The sequence below is a fragment of the Melanotaenia boesemani genome, chromosome 13 (genome assembly GCF_017639745.1).
Source record: "Melanotaenia boesemani isolate fMelBoe1 chromosome 13, fMelBoe1.pri, whole genome shotgun sequence".
Lineage (NCBI taxonomy): Eukaryota > Metazoa > Chordata > Actinopteri > Atheriniformes > Melanotaeniidae > Melanotaenia > Melanotaenia boesemani.
The window spans coordinates 30,602,961-30,624,646 of record NC_055694.1 but is presented as its reverse complement, the minus strand read 5'-3'; the positions used below and the strand labels follow the sequence as shown (position 1 = coordinate 30,624,646).

Here is a 21,686-nt window from a genome sequence, read left to right as displayed (position 1 = left end):
AGGTGGACTAGAGTTCACAGACCTCCCCAAACAAACAGGACTTCCAAGCAAACCAACTAGGATTTGAACCAAAGGGGCTGGTGGGAACATACCCGAGATGCTACCGTGCTATTATATACCTACACTTTAAATGTTTTTGTTTGTACATTTGTTTGTTGGATTCTAACACTTTAATTTATTTTGCCTAATGAGGACATGGATTCATACCTTAATGTAGGACCCTCATGTGCCCCTTCATTGTGTAAACTCAAGTTTCTCGTTTCCCTAGAGCTTCAAGGTAAAAGATTAAACGTGGCAGCGACAGGCTTTTATTCTGAAGCTGTTCTCGATGGACAACAGCATGTCTGACCCCCAGTTACCACAGGTGCGTGTGTGCTGCATTACGGTGGCCAGCCAGGAGATGTAGTCCCTCCAGCACATCATGGGTCTCCCCAGGGGTCTCCTCCCAGATGGATGCGCCCAAGCCACCTCATCTGGCTCTTCTAGATGTGGAGGAACAGCGGCTCTACTCTGAGCCCCTCCCAGATGACCATATTTTCACCCTATCTCTAAGGGAGAGCCCCATCACCCTGCAGAGGAAACTCATTTCGGCTGCTTGTATTCTCGATCTTTTTCTTTTGGTCACTACTCACAGTGACCATAGGTGAGGGTAGGACCATAGATCAACTGGTAAATCGATAGCTTCGCCTTTCAGCTCAGCTCTTTTTTCACCTCCACAGACTGTTGCAGAGTCCGTCTCACTGCCTATGCCGCACTAGTTCTCCTGTCAATGTCCCGCTCCATCCTTGTCCTACTCGTGAGCAAGACCCCGAGATACTTGACCTCCTCCACTTGTGGGTAGAATATCATTCTCGACCCGGAGAGGTCACTCCACCTCAATCCAGATGAGGACCATGGTCTTGAATTTGGAGGTGCTGATACTTATGTTAACCTCTTCACACTCTGCTGCGAATCGCTCCAGTGAGAGCTGGAGATCATGAAGCCAATTAACCACATTATCTGCAAAAAGCAGAAGTCTCTAAGGGAAGGGCCAGACAAAGGGCGGTTCAGATGACCCCCATGACGCATTAAAATGTTGCATTTGGTCCACTTGAAATGGATCGAGAACTGTGTTTGTAGGTAGAACGAGTCTGCTTCTTTGATTTGAATCAGGATTTGTGCACAATACCGCAAATGAAGCAGACTTTCCGAGCAAACGGACTCGGATTCTAATCAAAAAGGCTGGTGTGAATGTGCCCATAGAGTTCCACTGGGCACAGCCCCCCATTACTCAGATCATATTTTTAAATAAAGACTTGTTATGTTTATTAAATGAGCAGCGTTATGTTACATCTACATCCCTTTGCTAACCCAGTTGTTACTGCAGTTTCCAAAAAACTGCTGCTTAAACTAAAACACTAAATGATATAAATAATAATGATAATAATATGGGTATAATAGACTTTGTAAAAATAAAATCCCCTTTTTTGAAAGTTTTCAACCAAAAGTGAAACATACAAATACAGAATTTTTATTCTGATCAAATATATAAATTAATATGGATTCATGTTAAAAAATACTTCAAACTGAATATCAGATTATTGTTGTAAGTGCAGTCAGATTATATCATTTTGATCTTTCTTGCTCTCTCTCTCATGAATTTGGGGGTTCGCTTTGAAAACCAGCACAATAAAAGTCAAATATTAAGGCTTTACCCATACTTTTTTTTATATTTGTAGAAGAATATTATTAACGGGGATTGCTGGAATTGTGCTCCACCAAACAACAGCTGGATATCTCAGTCGGCAGTCACTCGTCTCCCATGCAGGAGACTCGAGTTCAAATCCTACAGTTACAAAGAGATGAACTTTAACACCTTCCAGTTGGGTCCTTGGGCAAGACCCTTAGCACTTCTGCCTGCTCCCAGGTTTAAGTCACTTTGGAAATAAGCATCTGCTAAATAGATGTAATGTACATATGTTTAAAAATTATGTTGGTATTTATTCTCCAGTGCCATGAGTCATGTTTTGTATTATATCTTATGAAATACAGGCTGAACTTGTACTGTACTGAGCTGGAACTTCTCTGGTTGATGATGCTATCTAAAAACATTTTTTTTCTTTTTGATGCATTAAATTAAGTAATTAAAGAATTATATCATTATTATAAAATAGCCATTTTTCAAGATAATACCATTTATTAGGTCAGATAATAATCAGACTGTCTTATTCATCATACATTATAGTCTTACAGTTAAAATAATTAAAAAATTAAAATCATTTCATCCAGTTTAACCCAAGATCACTTGGTGTTTACTACGGATTTTTAGGTTTGTTGCATTCAGTTTTTCAGATAGCGATCAGGGAGGATTATTTGCAATCCACTGATACTAAATATGTCCTGGCCGATTACTGGGAAAGGGATAAAATATCGATACAGAGTCAAACTGTTTTTACATCTGAGTCAAATGATTATCGGTAATAACGCTGATGAACTTCAGACAGTGTTCTCCCTAAATAATTCCTAACATGCTGCTATCAGCTCAGACTGAGTTAGTCCAGGTGTGCTGCTGCTCACCTCTCTTCTCAAGGAAATAAGGAAAGAGCTGCGTCTCGCTTCATTTTCTCTCATTGCTTTTCTTTTTTGGTGGTTTATTTTCTTTCTTGACAAAAAAAGAGAGACTTTTTGAGAAAACGTCATCTCGACAAGACTTAAAATAACACTGAACTTCAAGTCTTACTAGCACCTCCACTGAAAAAAAAACCCCCAAAGTTCTCTGTTCTTGCAGAGTAGGTTATCTAACAAGCTTCAGGCCTCGTTTACACCACAATGCTGATGTAGTAAAACGCAAAAGTTTTGTTTCATTCTGACCCGTTGTTTCCACGGTAACGGAGTTTTGGGTGGATAAAAGAGCAATGATTTGAAATTTTGCAATGATGGTGAAATTTTCCCACAACACAAGGCGAGTCCTGTCAGTGTAAACGGGAATCTTTTGGCAACGATGACGTCTTAACCCTGCTTAATAATGGCGGACCTCCGTGTCATGTTTGTGCCGCTACATCTTTTTAATTATCAGGTCTGATGAAGCAAAACATGTTTCTGGTCGAGTATTTATGCCGTCTGCGGAGACGCAGAGGTCACATGCTGACATGTAACGCTTCTGTTGTGTTTTCTGGTCTTATGAGAATGGGGTGCACACCTGGGTGTGTCCTTACTGCCCACTAGAGTTGTTGTGTTGTGTAAATGCTTTTTTCTTTTGTCAAAAACGCAAAGAAAATCTGTTTGCGTTTTGTGTGGAACAGTGTTGCGTAAACAGGGCCTCAGACTTGCTCTCTTGTCCTTTACATGCTGAAATTAATTTATATTGTTTGAATAGTTTCATGATATTCTGACTAGCGGAAGAAACATGCAAATCCTTCCATCTTTATTTGAGGAACTTTTTAAACGTTCAGTAATTTTCTCATATTTGGAGAGAAACAAGACCCTCTGAACATTTTTGATCCTCAGCTGATGCTGCTTCACCACCAAATCATGTTTTTCCTATTTTCACCTCTGTTTACTTAAATGGAAATATATAATAAAGCTGATGAAAGAAAACATAAAAAAATTTGGATTAAATATCAAAGTAAAAACCGAGTTCTGTATTTCTTATTTGTTTTACTGATCACTCACAGTCAAGATAAAAACTCACTATGAGGAGTTAACATGATTTTTTTTTATGTAGTTTCATTTCTAGAAACACTGAACTTGTTCTAGTTAGTGATTGTATAGGGGGCAGGGCTGGGTGTGCACGCTCGCACCCTGTACATTGATGCGTTAGAGCGTGTGTGTGTGTGTGTGTGCGTGGTGTGTGTTTGGCAGTTTTTCTTACTTCAAGTCTTATCAGAGCCTCGACTCACTTCCTGGTTTTTAATACCAGAGTCTTGACAGACGGAGCGGAGGGAGGAGACAGAGCCGGACCGAGCCGTGAGCCCTGCACCCCGGTGAGCACACTTTAACCTGCAGGGACACACACGGAGGATTACTGCTGCTATTTCCTCCAACACGACAGAAGCCGCGGGGACCGACCTGCTGTTTCCGAGACTTTCTCCAAACTTGTACGGAGGTGTTGGCGGTCTTTCTTGTCATGCAGAACCCGGCAGTGAGTCCGTACAGGCGGCTGGAGTGAAGCGGGCTGAATGTAGAACAGCTTTTTCTTTCTTCTCTCTGGAGCTCCAGCTGCTGCAGAACTAAACTTCTTCTTCCGGAACAGAGAGCATTTCTCCGGCTCTACCTGCCGGAGTCTGCCGCTGCTGGAGGAGTCTAACCCGGCTGCAGGATGTCTGACTCAGCCTCCAGCTTCCTGCACATCGGGGATATCGTGTCCCTGTATGCGGAGGGGTCGGTGAATGGCTTCATCAGCACGTTGGGGTGAGTTGAGTCACAGTGTGCACACATCCACCCAGCTGTTAAACTTCAGTTAGGAGACATTCAGAGGGAGACTTGATTGTTTTAGAGAAGTCCAACCTGATTGAGTGTGCTGCAGGACGTTTACTCTACAGGTATCTGTAGAGTCTCACCTGGAGTTAAAACAAGTAAAAACTGAACCTTCACCTGGAAAAATAGTCATTCAATGAGACGTAAATGCATAATAATGGATTTATCATCTCCAAGCCTCAGTTAACAGCTAAAGATGAATAAATTAATATAAAGTTAATAAGAATGTTGAAAAAACTTGTTTTTTCAGACACTTAAAATAGTTTAAATTCCAGTTTTTCTCCATGTTCAGGTAGAAAAACAGGTTTTTAGGAGTGCTTGAGGAATTATTTTGCTAATAATATATTGAAATATGTTTAAATAAATGCTCAGGCTCTTGGCTTAACACACATGAATGTCAAGATGCTTCTAGCTCAGCTTCAGCATTTTTTTTTTTGGTTGACTTCTTTTTGTTAACTGTTTTACAGATAACTAAAGTACAACCCAGATTCCCAAAAGATTGGGTCACGGTGTAAAATGTAAATAAAAATAGAACGCAATGATGTGAATATCTCATCAACCCATTTTTTCCCCCATTTTAATATAAACAACATATTAGATGTAGAAACCCAGACAGTTTACCATTTCATGGAAAATATTAGCTCATTTTGAAGGTGATGGCAGCAACACATCTGTAAAAAGTTGGAACAGGACAACAACAGGCTGAAAAAGTCAAAAACAACTGGAGGAGCATTTGATGACTAAGTAGGTTAATTTGCAACAGGTCAGTAACATGACTGGGTATAAAAGGAGCATTTCAGAGAGATGGAATTTATGAGATGTGAAGATGGACAGAGGTTCATCGATCTGGGACAAACTTGTAGAACAATTTTAGAAAAATATTCCTCGATGTAAAATTGTGAACTGTGACTTTTGAAGATCCCACCATCTACAGTTTACAATATCAAAAGATTCAAAGAATCAGGAGGAATCTCTGTGTGCATGGGGCAAGGCTGAAGGTCAAACTGGATGCTGGTAATCTTGGGGTCCTCAGGCAGTACTGCATTAAAACCAGACATGATTCTCTACTGGAAATTACGGCATGGGCTTGGGGAGGCTTCCAGAAATAACTGTGGACACAGTTCACCCTGAAATCCAAAAATGTATGTTAAAGCTCCACCATGCAAAGAAGAAGCCAGATGTGAACAGGATCCAGAAACAGCGCCGTCTTCTCTGGACCAAAGCTCATTTAAAATGGTCTGAGGTAAAGTGGAAAATTACTTTACAGATGTGTTGCTGCCATCATTCACAATCAGCTCATGTTTCCATGCAATGACAAAATGTCTTAGTTTCAACATCTGATATGTTGTTTATGTTCTACTGGGAATAAAATATGGGTTGATGAAATTCTCGTTGTGGTTTATTTATATTTTACACAACTTGTTTGGAACTGGACTTATACTTCTCTGTGTTCATTTTTATGTTGTTACTGTGGCAAGGCGCTAATAATAATAATAATAATAATAATAATAATAATAATAATAATAATAATAATAATAATAAAGATAATAATAATAATCTGATAATACACACTGTGTTCTTATTCAGGCAGGCTATCTGGATCCTTTTGGAAAACATTTCACATGTTCATTTAGCATACTATTAAAACACTAAAGTGCATGTTAACATCTCTCCATCCCATCTTTATAACCAGACAAACAGAATCAATAAGCAGTCTTGCAGGCTTACTGAGGTGCACTTTGATCAACTTTCATAACTTTTAAGCTACTTTTTAGATTTCAATAAATGGTAAATTGACTTTATATAGTGCTTTTCCAGTCATGATGACTACTCACAGCACTTTACACTACATGTCACATTCACCCATTTACACACATTCATACCCCGATAGACACATCAGGAGGCAACATTGGGTTCTGTGTCTTGTTCGGTGTCTTGCCCAAGGACACTTCTGCATGGAGTCTGGGGAAGCTTGGATTCAATCCACCGACTTTCTGGTTGGTGGATGACTGCTCGTCCTCCTGAGCTACAGCTGCCCCTTATACAGCATTTAGCAACATTTTGAACATAGATTTGTTCAGACAAGTAACCAGCATGTCAAACGTCACTGTGACTGAGGTTCAGAGATCCGTTTTGGGCGACCATCAATATAAGAGACCAGCAGTCTGTTGGTAGAGTGGCCAGATGGAAACCATTCCTCACTAAATGTCCAACCACTGGGAGTTTTTCAAACATCAGTGAACACCTCTCGGACCATGAGAAACAAAATCCTCTGATCTGTAAAAATAAAAATGGAACTTTAATTGGGCCACATTTGCCAAAAAGGTATGTGAAGGAAACTAAAGTAGTCTCTGAGCATTATTACCATCTCTAACAGTGATGGCAGCAACATGCTGATAGTCAGGCCCGTTGGGATTAGGAGAAGATGGAAGCAGAATTATACAATCATGCTGCCTTAAACTTTTAATTTGGGATTTCAGGCTGGTGCAAAGGTTTACATTTCAACAATATACCAAATCAAAACAGCAAGAAAACACAAGACTCGCTTCAGGAAATCCCAACCAAAATGTGGACTGAAACCCAGCAGAGCATGGCTGCCGTTTCTAGTCATGGCTGAAGGATCCAATCTTTAATTCGACTAGTGGTGGTACAAACTGAAAAAAGAAGATCAGTCAAAGACAAAACTCAAATATTAAGTTCATACTGCTAAATGAATGGAGCCTCTCCAAACATAAAACATCTTTTACTTGGAATCCCAGAAATTAATGGTTATAATTAAATTACAGAGAATTTTTTTAGTGACTGTGACTTACAGTGATTTAATTTATTTTTCCCTTTGATTATGTAACTTGGTTATTCATTAACTCGTTATTTGCTAACACTGGTACTCGTGTAATGCGAGGTTGAAAGAAAAGACAGCAGGCTGATGCAGCTTCTATAGCGACTGGAAGCTCAAAGCAGTTGATTGAAATTAAAATAATAAATAGAAAAGAGGCAGAAGAATGGAATAAATTACTATGAATGATGGGACTTGATCAGCTAGTACTTTTGAATGTGAACAGTGTCATGACTCTTATGCAACAGTAGAATAAGTGAATGGAGGTCACTGACATAAAAAGAAAACAAGAAAATATTAACATTACCAACACATTTAGTTAACTAGATGCATATTTAACTAAGTAAATTAAACAACCCAGCAAGCTAACAGGGTACATTAGCAGGCTGAGTCTATGCAGCGTGAAAACAAAACAAACTTTAGAGGCTTGATAATTAATTGATACTAATTTTAGCTTTAATCACATAACAATAGTTGCCTCAAAAGCAACATTTTTTAATTTGAGGCAACGCAAGACAAGTTTATTTGTATAGCACATTTCAGGTACAAGAAAATTCAAAGTGCTTTACATAAAACATTAAAAGCATTACAGCGGGGTGCAGAAACCAATAAGAAGTGCATTAAAAACAGACTTTAAAAAGAAATAAAATATTCAGATTCAGGGAACAGAAAGTAGACCTGACCCTGATGACCTGAGGGATCTGGTTGGTTCATAAGGAACCAGAAGATCCTGAATGTATTTTGGTCCTAAACCGTTCAGGTCTTTGTAAACTAAGAGCAGGATTTTGAAGTAAAGTCTTTGACAGACAGGAAGCCAGTGTAAAGTTCTGAGGACTGGAGTTCTAGGATCTACTTTCTTGGTCTTAGTGAGGACTGGAGTAGCTGCAGCTGTCTGGTGGACTTTTTAGGGATACCTGTGAGGACAGCATTACAGTAGTCTAGTCTACTAAAGATAAATGCATAGACAAGTTTTTCTAAATCCTGCTGAGTCATCAGTCCTTTAATCCTCAATAAGTTCTTGAAGTGATAACAGGCCGACTTCACAACTGTCTTAATATAACTGCTTAAATTCAGGTCTGAGTCCAGGACAACTCACAGATTTTTGGCTTGGTTGTTAGTTTTGAACTTAGCTGTTTAAAGCTGAGTTCTGACTTTTAATCTTCCTTCCTTGGTTCCAAAAACAGTTTTTTAAGTTTTGTCTTCGTTTAACTGAAGAACGTTCTGGCACATCCAATCTTTAGTTTGATCGATCCAGTTGATCAGAGTTTGGATCGGACTGTAGTCTCCTGGTGAGATGACTATGTAGATTTATGTGTCATCAACATATTTATGGTAAAATGTAAATGTTTTTCATAACTTGAGCGAGTGACAGCATGTAGATGTTGAACAGCAGCAGCCCCAGGATGAAGCCTTGGGGAACCCCACAGGTTGTTTTAAATCGCTCAGATTTATAGTTACCTATAGACACAAAGTAGTCTGTGTCTTTTAAATAGGACTCAAACCAACTAATTGCAGTGCCAGAAAGTCCTACCCAGTTTTTCAGCTGGTCTAGTAAGATGTTGTGGTCGACCGTGTCAAATGCAGCACTGAGATCCAGCAGTACCAGGACTGAAATGTTTCCACTATCTGTGCTAAGACGGATGTCATTAAGGACCTTAACTAGCATAGTCTCAGTGCTGTGGTGTGGCTGAAATCCTGACTGGTAGACATCAAAAGTTATTTAGTGTCAGGAAGTTGTGTAGCTGTTGAAAGACAGCTTGTTCTATAATCTTACTAAGAAAGAGGTTTGATATCGGCCTGTAGCTGCTCATGAGTGATGAGTCTAGGTTTTTTGACGGTTGTTTTTAGGATCTGTGGGAAGACACCTGAAAGCAGAGACATGTTTAAAATCTGTTAGATATCTAAGGCCATGCATCCTGAAACATTCTTAAAAAATCCAGTTGGCAGGACTTTGGGACAACAAGTGGTGGTTTTCAGATGGTCAATGATCTTGTCCAGGTTTTTTGAACAGAATGAAGAAAAGTCTGTCATGGTGTTCATGTCTCTGAGTGGACACAGGGACATATGTCCTGCCCCTGGCATGGAAGCTCTGACTGCCTGATTTTCTTCATTTTGCCAGTAAAGAAAGAAGCAAACCCAGTAAAGACAAGGTTGGATAGAAGTTCTGGGGTTACTGACCCAAGAGGATTAGTTAGACTGTCAACAGTAAAGAACAAGGCACGAGCTTTATTGCTGTTCTTAGCAATGATGTCAGAAAAGAAAGATCGTCTTGCATTTCTCAGTTCCAGATTATAAATCCTCAGTCTCTCTTTATAGATCTCATAGTGAACCCGCAACCTTGTTTTCCATTTTAATGGATTTTGGTTGATGAATAAATCAAATAATAGTCACAGACATTGATATTGTAAACTCAAGGTCTAGTAATGTCTGGAAGAATGCATTTAATTGCATTTCAATTCAAAACAGTAGAAACAGAAATAGAAATCATTCCTGTCCAAAACTGAACAGACCCAAAGTTAAAAGTGTCTTTTTAAGTACTTTGGTTGTTCTCCAATTAAGAGTCTACAACATGTTACAGTACTTAACCTTTTTAAATGTTTTTTTCCACACTTCATTAAGAAGCAACTAATATAGACAGTAAGCCAGGGTGGGATAAGCTGGTGGCAACTGGCCAGTGTCAGGCTGTGTCTATATCCGTAGAATGTGAGCCGCCACAACAAAACAAAACAAATTTCATGTTTCAGATATACTAGCCCTCTATAGCATGGTGTTGCCCTCAAGCTACAAACCACGTATCTGGTCCTCACACTGCCCTTTAACTTTTTTAAGGGGGTAAAAAAATTAAATATCACTGGACATGTCTGTGTTCAGTAGAAGTAGGGATGAAGTGCATGTGACTCTTTAGCTGGGAGTGGAGCAGTCCTTTCAGGGAGTCACATAGTGCACACTGCTACTGTTTGGCAAGATGCACATCACTTTTCAACATGTTTATATTTGTGGTAGATTTAAATAAACATATGCTTATGTGCATGAACATGTACAGAAGTGTTCTTGATAATGTTAAAACTTATTTTATTATTACTTGTATATTAAAACTTATTTTTGTTCATTGCCTAAGGGCAACACTGTGCAGTTAGGGCACTTTGTTTAGACGTCATTCTACAATAATTATGTGAAATGTTGGAAAACAATGACCATAGTGAACTGGATATAACTACATCTCTGTGTTTCCTTGAGAGCTTCCAACAGGTTGTGTTTAGTTTTTTTAAGGTCTCTTCGACATGCTGATGAGTTTTAGCCTTCGTTGTAAATGAGTAAAATCTCTACATTAATGAAAGAAATCATCTCCGTTCTATATTCACTCTGCAGTGCGTCACAGTGTGTCAAAGATCTTATATGATCCTGATGTTCCTGCTTTTACGCTCAAAGATATAAACTTAACAGATGAAGTCACATTTAAGTCTATGAAAGCTCGTGAGATGTAGAATTTCAGCAAGCTTTATTTATAGTGTCAAGACCTGCGAGAAGACAGACAAGGCGGCCTTGAATGGTAGCATATGAAACGCTGGTGCATGACACTGTTTCACTACTATGGATTAGTACGCTGTGAATTTTGGTGGAAGAATAATGTGGAGAGACTGAAAACGACCACGAAATGGTAAGGAAATAAAACATATTGCTTTTGGTAAGAATATTTTTGGGGTTTGGTGACGTACTGTGTGATAAACATGCAATCTGATGCGCTGACTGTGAAATGCGAAGGTTGGCTTTGTGTTTGTTTTGAGACTGATGTGAGGTGGTCGGCCAAGATAAGCTTGTGCTTGGTATCATCTGAAAGTGCAGCTTTTGTAGTTTCATAAGATACCTAATATGCTGGGGTGGCGCGAATGAATCACGTGTTCAGTTGTGTTTTGTTTTGGGAGTTGCTCATGTTGATTTTGAAGTTGTTACCGGGTCTGGTGGCAAGAACTTCCATACAGCTGCTGTTGTTTTTTCTGCATAATCTCAAAATGAACTAAACTCTAACCTCTGCATATTTAGTGTTTTGTTTACACCCTCCAAATTCAGCAGCTCCATCCAATCTAAGTCTGTTAATGTGCCCCCTGGTGAAGTACTCTGATAACAAACATAGTACACAAACAAGTAGGGGAACAAGTCTGCTCAGAATAGAGGTAGTTGGCTACATGGATGCAAGGTCAATGACTCATTCCCTCAGACAGTGATGACAGCAAGTCATACAAAGGTGGTACCTTCAAAGGTACTGCTGTTGACCAGTATTGTACCTCTGTGGACCATCTTGTACTCTAATTTAGCTATACTGGTCTTTATAGGTTAGAAACTTCAAGGGTACAAATAATTGTACATTATCATTGATCATCACTGAGAGTATTGCAGCCGTACCTCTGAGGGTACCACCCCAGCAACAATCCTTTGTTCCCCTAAAGATACAATTAGGTACCTTTTTTTTCTGAGTGTGTGGAGAGCGGAAGTGGAGATGGTGAGGAAGAGTGGATCCTTACATTCGCTGAGACATAGTTAAGAGATGAAGGGTCAAGCAAATGTCAGTCAGAGCAATAAAGTGTGTGCGGTTTGTGTGTGTTTATGTGCATGTAAGTGGATGAAGAGGGCTACAGCACATGTTCAAAACTCCACTTCCTATTTGCTTTTGTAAAGGTAAACATCCACATGATCATGAAGAGACTGTTATTTTATGTTTGATGGACTGGAACCATTTCTGGGTTATTTTTGTCTAAATAAAATTGTTTTCTAATGAATAAATGTTAGTTTGAGTTATATACCAACTGTTATAATCAGTAAAGAAAACCATGGGTTTTAAAACCCTTATAGCACAGCAAACATGTTGCCTCAGATTTTATGATTATATATATTATAAAGTACCACCAAGCTCCCACAAAATGTGGTTAGATATGTTTTTTCTTTAAAAAAAAGTCATGCCATAGAGGGCTAGTAGCTCAGTTTAGTCTCATTTTTTAGTTAAGAGATAATTACATTACTGAGGCTAAGCTGAGGTTAATAATCATAAAAACACAAAGCTTATGACAAATTTGCGGAAATCAGTTAAGCTAATTTGTTGGTAGCTAATTAAGCTGATGTTAGCAGGCTAAGTTACCAGCAGTCAAATTTTTTCACTGCAAATAATAATAATAATAATAATGTATCAGGTATAACAACATCTCAGAAATACAGAGCTAAGTACATGAAGCTGGGGTGAACTAATCCATAGGTCATTAAGCTAACAGGATGTTAGCAGGCTGAGCTAACATCAGTCAAATCGTGTAAAGTAAATTCAACATCATGGAGAATCTGAAAGCAGACATTTTCTTTTAACGAAACTAGTAAATTTAGCTGTAGTACTCAGACCTCAGTGTTACATATATTAGCTCAATATGTAAATACACACACTAAAGGATAACTACTGGACAAAGCTTAAAACGTCTTGTAGTCACTGTAGTTATTTGACTTAAGAACCTGTTTGGCAGGAATGTACAGCAGAAATAAATAAAGGGAGAAAAGTCTACAAGCTTCCTCTTGCAGTATAAACATTAATGTGGGGTTGTAACCGCACTTTATCTAAACAGCTGTCTCATTAAATCCATTAGTTACTTTCTTTATTGTAAGAGAAATGTAGTTTTCTGAACAGCTGTTAATATAATGTTGATTAATATTTTAGATTAAATTTGAACTAGGCTACAAATCAGCATTCAGGAAGCCTAATTAGTGAACTACCTGCAGCTCCTATATATTTATGAAAATCAATAAAAATCAGGCATTGGTTTTGATCAGAATAATTTTAAAAAACAAACTCATAAAAGAGGCCTGGACAAAAAAGATGACACCCCTAGAAAAGATAATTTGGCTATAGGAACATGTTAAACTAAGGTGTGTCTTCTAATTAGCATCACATGGGTCCCCAAACTTGTAATCAGTCAGCATTTAAAGGGTGTCAAGAAGTCACTGTGCTGTTTGGTGACACGGCGTGTCCCACACTGAACACACCAGTTGCACGTATTATTTGGACGTTAAGGTCATGAATGTGAAAGTGCAAAAGTCTGAAGCCATCCCACATCTCTTTTTATATTTACAGGAAAATGGCAAACACTCACTGATTTATTGAAAACATAAATTTAAATCCAGTATCTGAGGCAAACACAGAATTTGTTCATTTCTGAGGCGCTTTAGAGCGAATATTTGTTTTTAATTCTTTGACCTAGTCCAGTCTGAACCCTCTTAGAAAAGCTTTCTGTCGTTTCTGCTTTTTGTTCTGTTCTCTGTCCAGATGATCCCATACTGCTTCAACAATTTTGAGGTCTTCTGGGGAGGATCCATCCCTCCGTCAGACCTATTTCCACTGATCTTCAGTCCTGTTCTTGTGTCATGTAACATACCTCAGCCTTTTCTCCCTAGCTGTGTCCCAGTTTAGGGTGTGCATACTTTGTAGTGTGCAGCCTACGTAGGTTACGGAGTATCCTCTGTAGTCTACACACTTTGAAGTCTGCTTAACGTTTATGAAACGGGGCAGCCTACCTGGTCAACAAAAATGTCCCATAGCAACAACGTAGGATGTTGAATCACTTAAACTTCTGAAATTACTCACAGGACACTTCAGTGAACGTTAACATAAAAAAAAATAAAAATAAAAAAAAAAAACAACTCTGTTGTTTTCCAGCTGATAAACTCACAAATATCAAATATTACAGAATTTTAATGTCACCATTTAATAAACATGTTTTTAATGTACTTGGTTTTGTAACCTTTCTTATAAAGTGTAGTAAAAAAATTAATAGATAAGAAACAATCTGCTCTTTGTCTTTGTCTTTTATCTTTGTAAAGTGGGTATTTGGATTTTTTTAGGTTTACCTAAAACAGAATAAAGTGTTCTAGGACTTTGGCTCAGCAACAGATTTACCTGCTATTTATAATGATTAGTTTCAGCCCACCTTTTTTGTCCTGAATTCCCTGTCCTGTGTCACAGATCATATTTCCTCACTGAGCTGCAGTTAACGGACAGTAATACAAAGAGTTTCCTTTGTATTGTAATGACTCATTTGGGAAGATAACCACTTAATTTGTTTTACGTCATAATGTTGGCAGCATGACTGAAGATGCGTAGAGAGTGAGTATTTAGAGACCGTAGGGCCCAGTTCTTTTTAACAATGAGAGAAATCCTCATCAGAGCATAATATCTATTCATATTAAATAAATTACTGTGTTGGGATTCCTGTCAAAATCAAGTTCTGGTCAAAATCTAATTTAGGCTTGATCGGTTTTTTGTCATCACAAACTTGTCCAACACAAACTTCAGTGAGACACCTTTGTTGTTTTTAGTCTGATTTAAATCCCCAGAGTTCAGCTGTTCTTAGAGGAAAACTTCACCACAGATCTCCACAGCTGTTTGTACAAAATGAACTAAGTACTTTGTTTGGGGGAGGAGTGACTGTGTCCAGGAAATCCTAAATAACAGAACAGAGAACATCACACAAGGTTTTGTTGAGATTTTGATGAAAGTGATGCAGCAGAAACAGCGTAGATGTGCTGCATCTCTGTTAGTTTCTGCTGTTCTTTATGGGATGTTTTGTCTGGAAATGGAAGGACGAGTGCTGGAATTTCAGGGGCTACAGAGGGAGCCGAGGAACAATACAGCAAAACTACCGTCGGTATCTCTGCCTGACCCGACATGTCTGACGCTCGGCTCGGTGGCGCTGAATAAACATCATTTCAAAACTATTTCAAAGGACCCAAAAAACTTTGTCTCCATGGGATCTGATTAATTTTTTTAAATTTTTTTTTTAGAAACTCATTTTTTTCTTTTTTAAGCTTCACCAGAATGTCCTAAAAGAATCTGAATTAGGGTTGCTCCTTTATGCAGTCACTATATCCCCTGCAGTAGAGAATACTCTCTCTGCTGCAACACAATTATGCAAACTGGCGGCGCAGCCAAAACCTCATCCTGCATGTGGGGTCGAATGATGTGAAACAACAATCTGAGGTGCTGAAGCAGGATTTTACTGAACTGCTGGATACGATCAGCTGTCTGGATGCCCGGATATTCATCAGTGGCCCTCTGTGGCCATGTGTGGAGGGTCCAGGCTGCATAAAAAACAGCGGTTGTGATTTTTCCCAGGTCCAGCTGGATCCCTGTTTATTAGAAGGTTCAAAAATATCTGTAGTGTTCAGTAACAGAAGGAGAAATGTAGCTCGGTCAGAACACAAAGAGCTGCTTTCTAAAAGGTTTCTGAGTGGAGTTAACATACCCTGTGAGCCACAGCGTGCCCCAAACATAGGGTAAACAATTCTAAACCCATCAAGTTAGCTTTATTAAATGTTAGGTCATTATTAGGGAAAACATTTTAATTAATGATTCTATAACTGAGCACAACCTTGATTTTATGTTTTTAACAGAAACTTGGTTAAACCAAAATAACAACGCAGCCGCTCTGATAGAGTCAACCCCTCCTAACTTTAGTTTTATCAGTGAGGTCAGAGTGAAAAGGAGAGGAGGAGGAGTAGCCGTTTTATTTAATGAATCATTTCAGTGTAAACAGTCATCTTTTGGAAGTGTTACTTCTTTTGAATATGTGGCTCTTCAGTTGAAAGCTTATTATAAAATAATATATCTAAATTTCTATAGTAAATGTCCTTCCAAGTAAGTTAACAAGTGCTGATGCTCTTTTAGGGGTTCGGGCACTTTCTTCTTCCATTATCTATGGATTTTTAGCCCCAACCTCAGCTTTAGCTTGCACCACCTCTTTCTGCAGAAAAGCCAAAACAAAAGACTCATTAAATTTCCTGTTACATGTGCAAGTCCTTTAACATCAAATACAATTTATATACATATGCCTGTTAATTGTTAAATATTTAAACACTTAGTAATTAATATAAATTATTAAAAATGTATACATGTATTTAAGCTACACATTTTAAAAAAGATCATGTAAAGAGCTGCAGCCTCCACAATCACTTTGGCGTGGATGTCTAGTTGCTTTGGTGAGGAAAGGAAGGGATTTGAACCTGGGATCCAGCGTGGAGGCAGTCAGAAGAATGTTCTTCGTCTGCAAAGATTTTCATGGATGGTCATTTTTATTTCCTGCACAAGTGGTACATCATCCTCAGCAAAGCCTGATGTGGTGTCATGAAGCAACTGAGCATGTAACGGAGCAATGACTGATAGTGTGGGCATAGAGTCCTCTGACATGATGTTTGTTGCATCCCTTAACAGTTTCAGTGTTTTGGCCATTTCTTCAGCATTGGACATATCAGTTTCACTGAGTGTGCAGATGTCACCTGAACTCCCACCTTTTCTCAGTTTAGGAGAGAGGAGAGCAGTACAGATTGTAGGCTGCTGCTCTAAAAACCTTTCCACCACCTCAAAAGCACTGTTCCATCTTGTTGCTAGTTTTTAGCTTGTGTGCTGATAACTGCAGAAGTTTCTGTTTCTCCTGCAGTGCGCGGCTTGCGATGGGGCTTCGGTGGAAAATCCCAGTGATTTGCCTTTTTCTCCCAAGGAGTCGTGACACAGGGTTAAGCTTCAATGCTCGTTGACTTTGACTTTGGCTCAATTGTATGCACCATTAATCTAAACCCTTCATTCTCCACAACGCTGTAGGGCCGAAGATCTTTTGAGATGAAACATGCAATAGATTTACTTATCCGCTTTGCTCATTCAGAGATGGTTGGGAGTTTAGTGAAGTGATGGAGTGTGCGTTGGTCAGGAGTTGGTCGCGCCTGCTGCTTCGTTTCTTTTAGCTCTGGGTGATGGCATAAGATGTGGGCTCTGGGATTTGAAGTGTTCCCGAAATACTTGACTTTCATTTTGCAGATTTTGCACACTGCATATGTCGTGTTAAGCTCCTTCTTACTCGGAAATTGTAAAATCTGAAGTGCACCCAAACATTTGCCTTCAGCGAAGACAGTGCTGGCTGTATTTCTTTTTCCTCATCCATGTCAAACCTAGGCTAAAACCTAGTTCTGGAGGACCAGCCACTCACCGGAACAGTTCATGACAGAGGACAAACGGTTGGAAATGTTCGAGAAAAAAAAACACATTTTTAAACATCGATTCTTGAAAATGTGGATCGATTCAGAGTACTAATAAATGCGAATTGCAATTTCCAGCACCTCTGTGATCCACATCAGCCCAGGTGATAATAACTTCATATAAACGAGTTCAAAACTATAATGACCTAGCTAAGGAAAACAATAGATTGGATAAAATCTTCTTTTCGATTCAATCCTCCATCCTGAGCTGCACGAGGAGACAGTAGAGAGGAAAACCTCCATCTGAACCAGAAAGGAAACCTCTATCTGAACCAGGACCAGGAAGGAAAACTTCCATCAGAACCAGGACCAAGAAGGAAAACTTCCTTCTGAACCATGGCCAGGAAGGAAAACCTCCATCTGAACCAGGACCAGGGAGGAAAACCTCCTTCTGAACCATGGCCAGGAAAGAAAACCTCCATCTGAACCAGGACCAGGGAGGAAAACCTCCATCTGAACCAGGACCAGGAAGAAAAACTTCCATCAGAACCAGAACCAAGAAGAAAAACCTCCATCTGAACCAGGACCAGGAAGGAAAACTTCCATCAGAACCAGAACCAGGAAGACAAACCTCCATCAGAACCAGGAAATAAGTGAAACAGTTTAAAAACGATAAAGACATTCATTCATTTTCTGTACCGCTTCGTCCAGTTCAGGGTTGCGGGAAAGCTGGACTCTAAACAGCAATTTACAGGCAGAGGCAGGGTACCATAAAGACAATTATGGATAATTTTAAATAAAAAATTAGAAAATTTCTAACGTCTCTTCAGATAAAAGTCCAGATCCTCAGCAGCACGGCCCTGGCACCTCCCAGTCTTGTGATCTGGGAGGGTGAAGTTTGTTCACCCCTCGTTCTGGTAAATGGTAGCATAAATAGCAAGAAACAGCTGGAGGAAAAAATGTAAAAACGTAAATAGTTTCTGTTGTGTGTTTGTTTTAATGCCAATATTTTTTTTCTCCTGAAGGCCAAGACTTTAAAGAATGATGTGCAGATGAGAAAAGGCTTGGTCACTGTTGATCTTTGTGTTATTTCTACAAAGTTCTGGTCGTAATAAATTTTGTTTTCATGTTTTGGTTGGTCTTTATGCTGCTATATACATCCTTTAAGTCTCATAATCTGACAACAGAGACATCCTAAAAACAACTTCTGGATGTTGACTGGTGTTAAAAGGCTTTAAGATAAACAAAACAGGTGAAACAAAAATAATTAAAAAATGGTTTGAAGTTTTAAGGATTCATGTCCTGCAGCTAGACCCTGATCCACAAGCCTCTCTAAAATGTTTTATATTGGATGAATATAAAAGATAAATGAAGACAAAACCATAACAAACAGCTCATTAAAGGTATAGTTACAAGACAGTTTAGTTGAGTTGAACATGACATTAAACAGCTTTAGTTCACTTTTCAATAATGTTATTTAAAGATGGATTGAGGGAGCAGTGAACATACAGTCATCTTCTCAACCAGCCGTGAGCTGGATTTATTTTTATTTCTTTATGACTAGATAAAGTAGATCTTAGCATGTGATGAAAAGCACCTGTGCACATCTTTTCACTGGTACCACGGTGGATTTAAGCTTTCAGGTGCAGTCAGAGCTCATTTTATTTGTGCAGTAGAGAACGCACTCACCAGAATTGGAATTTCTGACGTTATTTAGCCTAGAATACAAGCAAACACACACACACAAACACACACACACACACACACACCGTGGCAGCTGATCTGATTGTATGGCAGGAAAAGGAAGTGGTACTGAGTATGTTTAAGAGAGATTTCCACTGCCAGTTTGTGTGTGTGCTTGTACAACGGTCTTTAGAGCAAAATGGAGCATTTTGAGGATGATGTCCAGTTTGGACCTGGGAACAGATCTTCTTGGGGTCATTTGAAAGTTCAGAGGAAGTTTAAATATCAGGTTTTGGTTTAATGGCGAGGGATGGATAAGGGTTAGAGTCCTTACAAACTTCTGTGTATTTCATGGTCCTCCACCCACTACTCTGTGTTTGAGTAAGTCTTGACCTTTACTAATGCTGTCTACTTTCCATCAGTCTGAACACCAACAATAGAATTAAAAGGTCACTATTTTTTTTATTTTTTAATCAGTAACAGTGTTGTATGGTCTCTACTGCAACAAATGTTCCTGCAAAACTGAAACTATATCCACAGCATTTAGTGTAGATCTTTGAAATGTCCACATGTAGGATTCAGAGACTGTCATTAACTTTTGTTTGAGCATCGAGCAGCTCTGAAATATACCTTATGCGGCAGATCCAGCAGAATAGCTTATGTGAGTGACTCAAAGTTCATAAACTAATTTATTATCACCAAAATCAGCTATCTTTCTCATGGCTGAGGATTTCTGCCACCAAGTCAGACTCCATGTCCACTGTTAGGAAACAACGCTAACCATTCCCAACTATCTGCAGGGGTGATGCTAAACAGCTAATTTGCATGCAATGTGAGGAACACATGTAATTTGATGCATGGAAACTATGAATATACTAAGTAGGCTACTAGCTAGGTGAAAAACAGGCCGAGCCAGAAGGTGAAGCATTTCACAATCTCTGGGAGGCAACAAGAAGCATAATTATTTGCTCCCAATTGAACAAGCACTAACCTTGGAAAGCACTAGCTTTGAGACACACTAGAGGGAAACTAGATGTCTGCTTAAGCTAGCAGAGCGAATGCTTGGCACACAGCAGAAACAAGGCCAAATCAGAAGCTGCTACACTAAGTAAGCCTTGTTAGTACTAGGAGATGGGCCTGTTCCCAGCCCTATAATGTAGAAACTCCCAGAACTAGCTGGGAGTTTCTGTCCATGCCATCACTCTTAACTTCCAAGCTAGCATGGCTGTTCTGGAGCAGCAGGTCCTGCAGCTTCATGTCTGCCTACTGAGTTCCACGGTCTCGTGTATGGCCTTGTTTTTGCTACAATATGTGCTCTGAATCACAAAATGGACAACCTCTGGGAGCACTGGGCTAGCTAGCAATTGTTAGCCCATATTTTGGTGTCAACTTTATTTGGTTTGTTGAAATATAAGAAAAAAAAAGAATACTATCATATCACGTACCACTGGTGGTACACGTACCACAGTTTGAGAATATAGGACTTAATGGATTCTCTTTTCTTTGTGTGCGTTGAGTCAGATTAGCATATTCATAGATTACTATTCAGTAAATAAGTAAAGATTTAGAGTCAAATTCTGAGACATTCTAAAGGCATTAGAAGTATTTTCCTGGCAAAAACTTCTAAATGTACAAAACTGAGGTACATGAATGAGTTTTTAGAGGTTAACTGTCGGAGAAGGACTTATTAGTGTGTTTCGTATAGTGGCGATAAAACAGAAGCTACTCGATAAAATTCAGTTCTGATCATAGGTGAGGAGCTAAAAAGGTTAACAGAATACAGCTCGTCAAGGCCATTTTATTTCAGATGGCAGTAAACTTGTACCATGCTGATTGGTGAGGTGGTGCCACACAATTACATCATGTTATGACACATATAGGTGCTGCTATTAGTCCTCTGAGCCAATACTTCTTATTGTGAAAGCAAGGAAATAAAAACTGCTAAAGCAGCACAGGAGAAAATCGGCTATGGGGACCAGGATGCACCAGCATTTCATGGGTTATAATCAGGCATCAACCTCCACCGATAAAATGTGAAGCCTGTGTGGAAGTGCAAAATATTGCAGTTTACCCCACATCCGCTAGGGGCTGGCTCCAAAACAGAGTCAATCCCCATAGACTCCCATGTTAAAAAGGCCAACTTCACAGCAGAAAAAACATGTTTAAAGCCTGGTACAAAAAACATTTTAGGATTAATAGGTCAAGTCTACCTTTATGACAACTGTGAGGGGGGTGAATTTTTTCTAACTTATCCGTTGGATGTTATTTAATCTTGAATTTTGGCATAATTAGGGGCTTGTCCTTTTGATTGACAGGTATCCAATATCCACAGAAAGAAGGGAAAGAACAGCACAAACAAGGTTTTTAACTGGCTAACAGTGCGCCTTAGCTTTAGCTCACCTACCTCCGTTAGCTGGTTAGCTATCCTTAGCTCCGTGTTAGCTCGGTTAGCTCTTAGCTACCAGCTCAGAGTTTGATGGTTATCAATCATCCACCCCCACCTTCATAGTCCCCCTCTCAGCTACACCTCTTTGCCCATTTTTGGATTTTCCGGGAATAACAACACGTGTGACGCTGCCAAGATGGCGACGGTGGGAACGGCCGAATGAGCTTCAGTTCAGCTCTTCAGAAACCTACGGGTGACGTCACGGAGGCTCTGTCCATCTTTTACAGTCTGTCGTTATAATAAAAAAATTGGGGGCAGCTATTTTGAGGT

At 39.3% G+C, this 21,686-nt stretch overlaps 1 protein-coding gene across 3 annotated transcripts in view; it reads left to right on the top strand.

The window, feature by feature from the left end:
* Nucleotides 1-3,893: 3,893 nt before the first annotated feature.
* itpr3 (inositol 1,4,5-trisphosphate receptor, type 3) overlaps nt 3,894-21,686 on the top strand; it is a 101,121-nt gene continuing 83,328 nt past the window's right edge. For 2 of the 3 annotated variants that reach the window (XM_042004371.1, XM_042004369.1), the window contains exon 1: nt 3,894-4,389. In XM_042004371.1, the coding sequence (XP_041860305.1) occupies nt 4,298-4,389 (92 nt within the window). In that variant the 5' untranslated portion in view covers nt 3,894-4,297. The remainder of the gene's footprint in view (nt 4,390-21,686) is intronic. The other variant, XM_042004370.1, reaches the window with a different exon arrangement.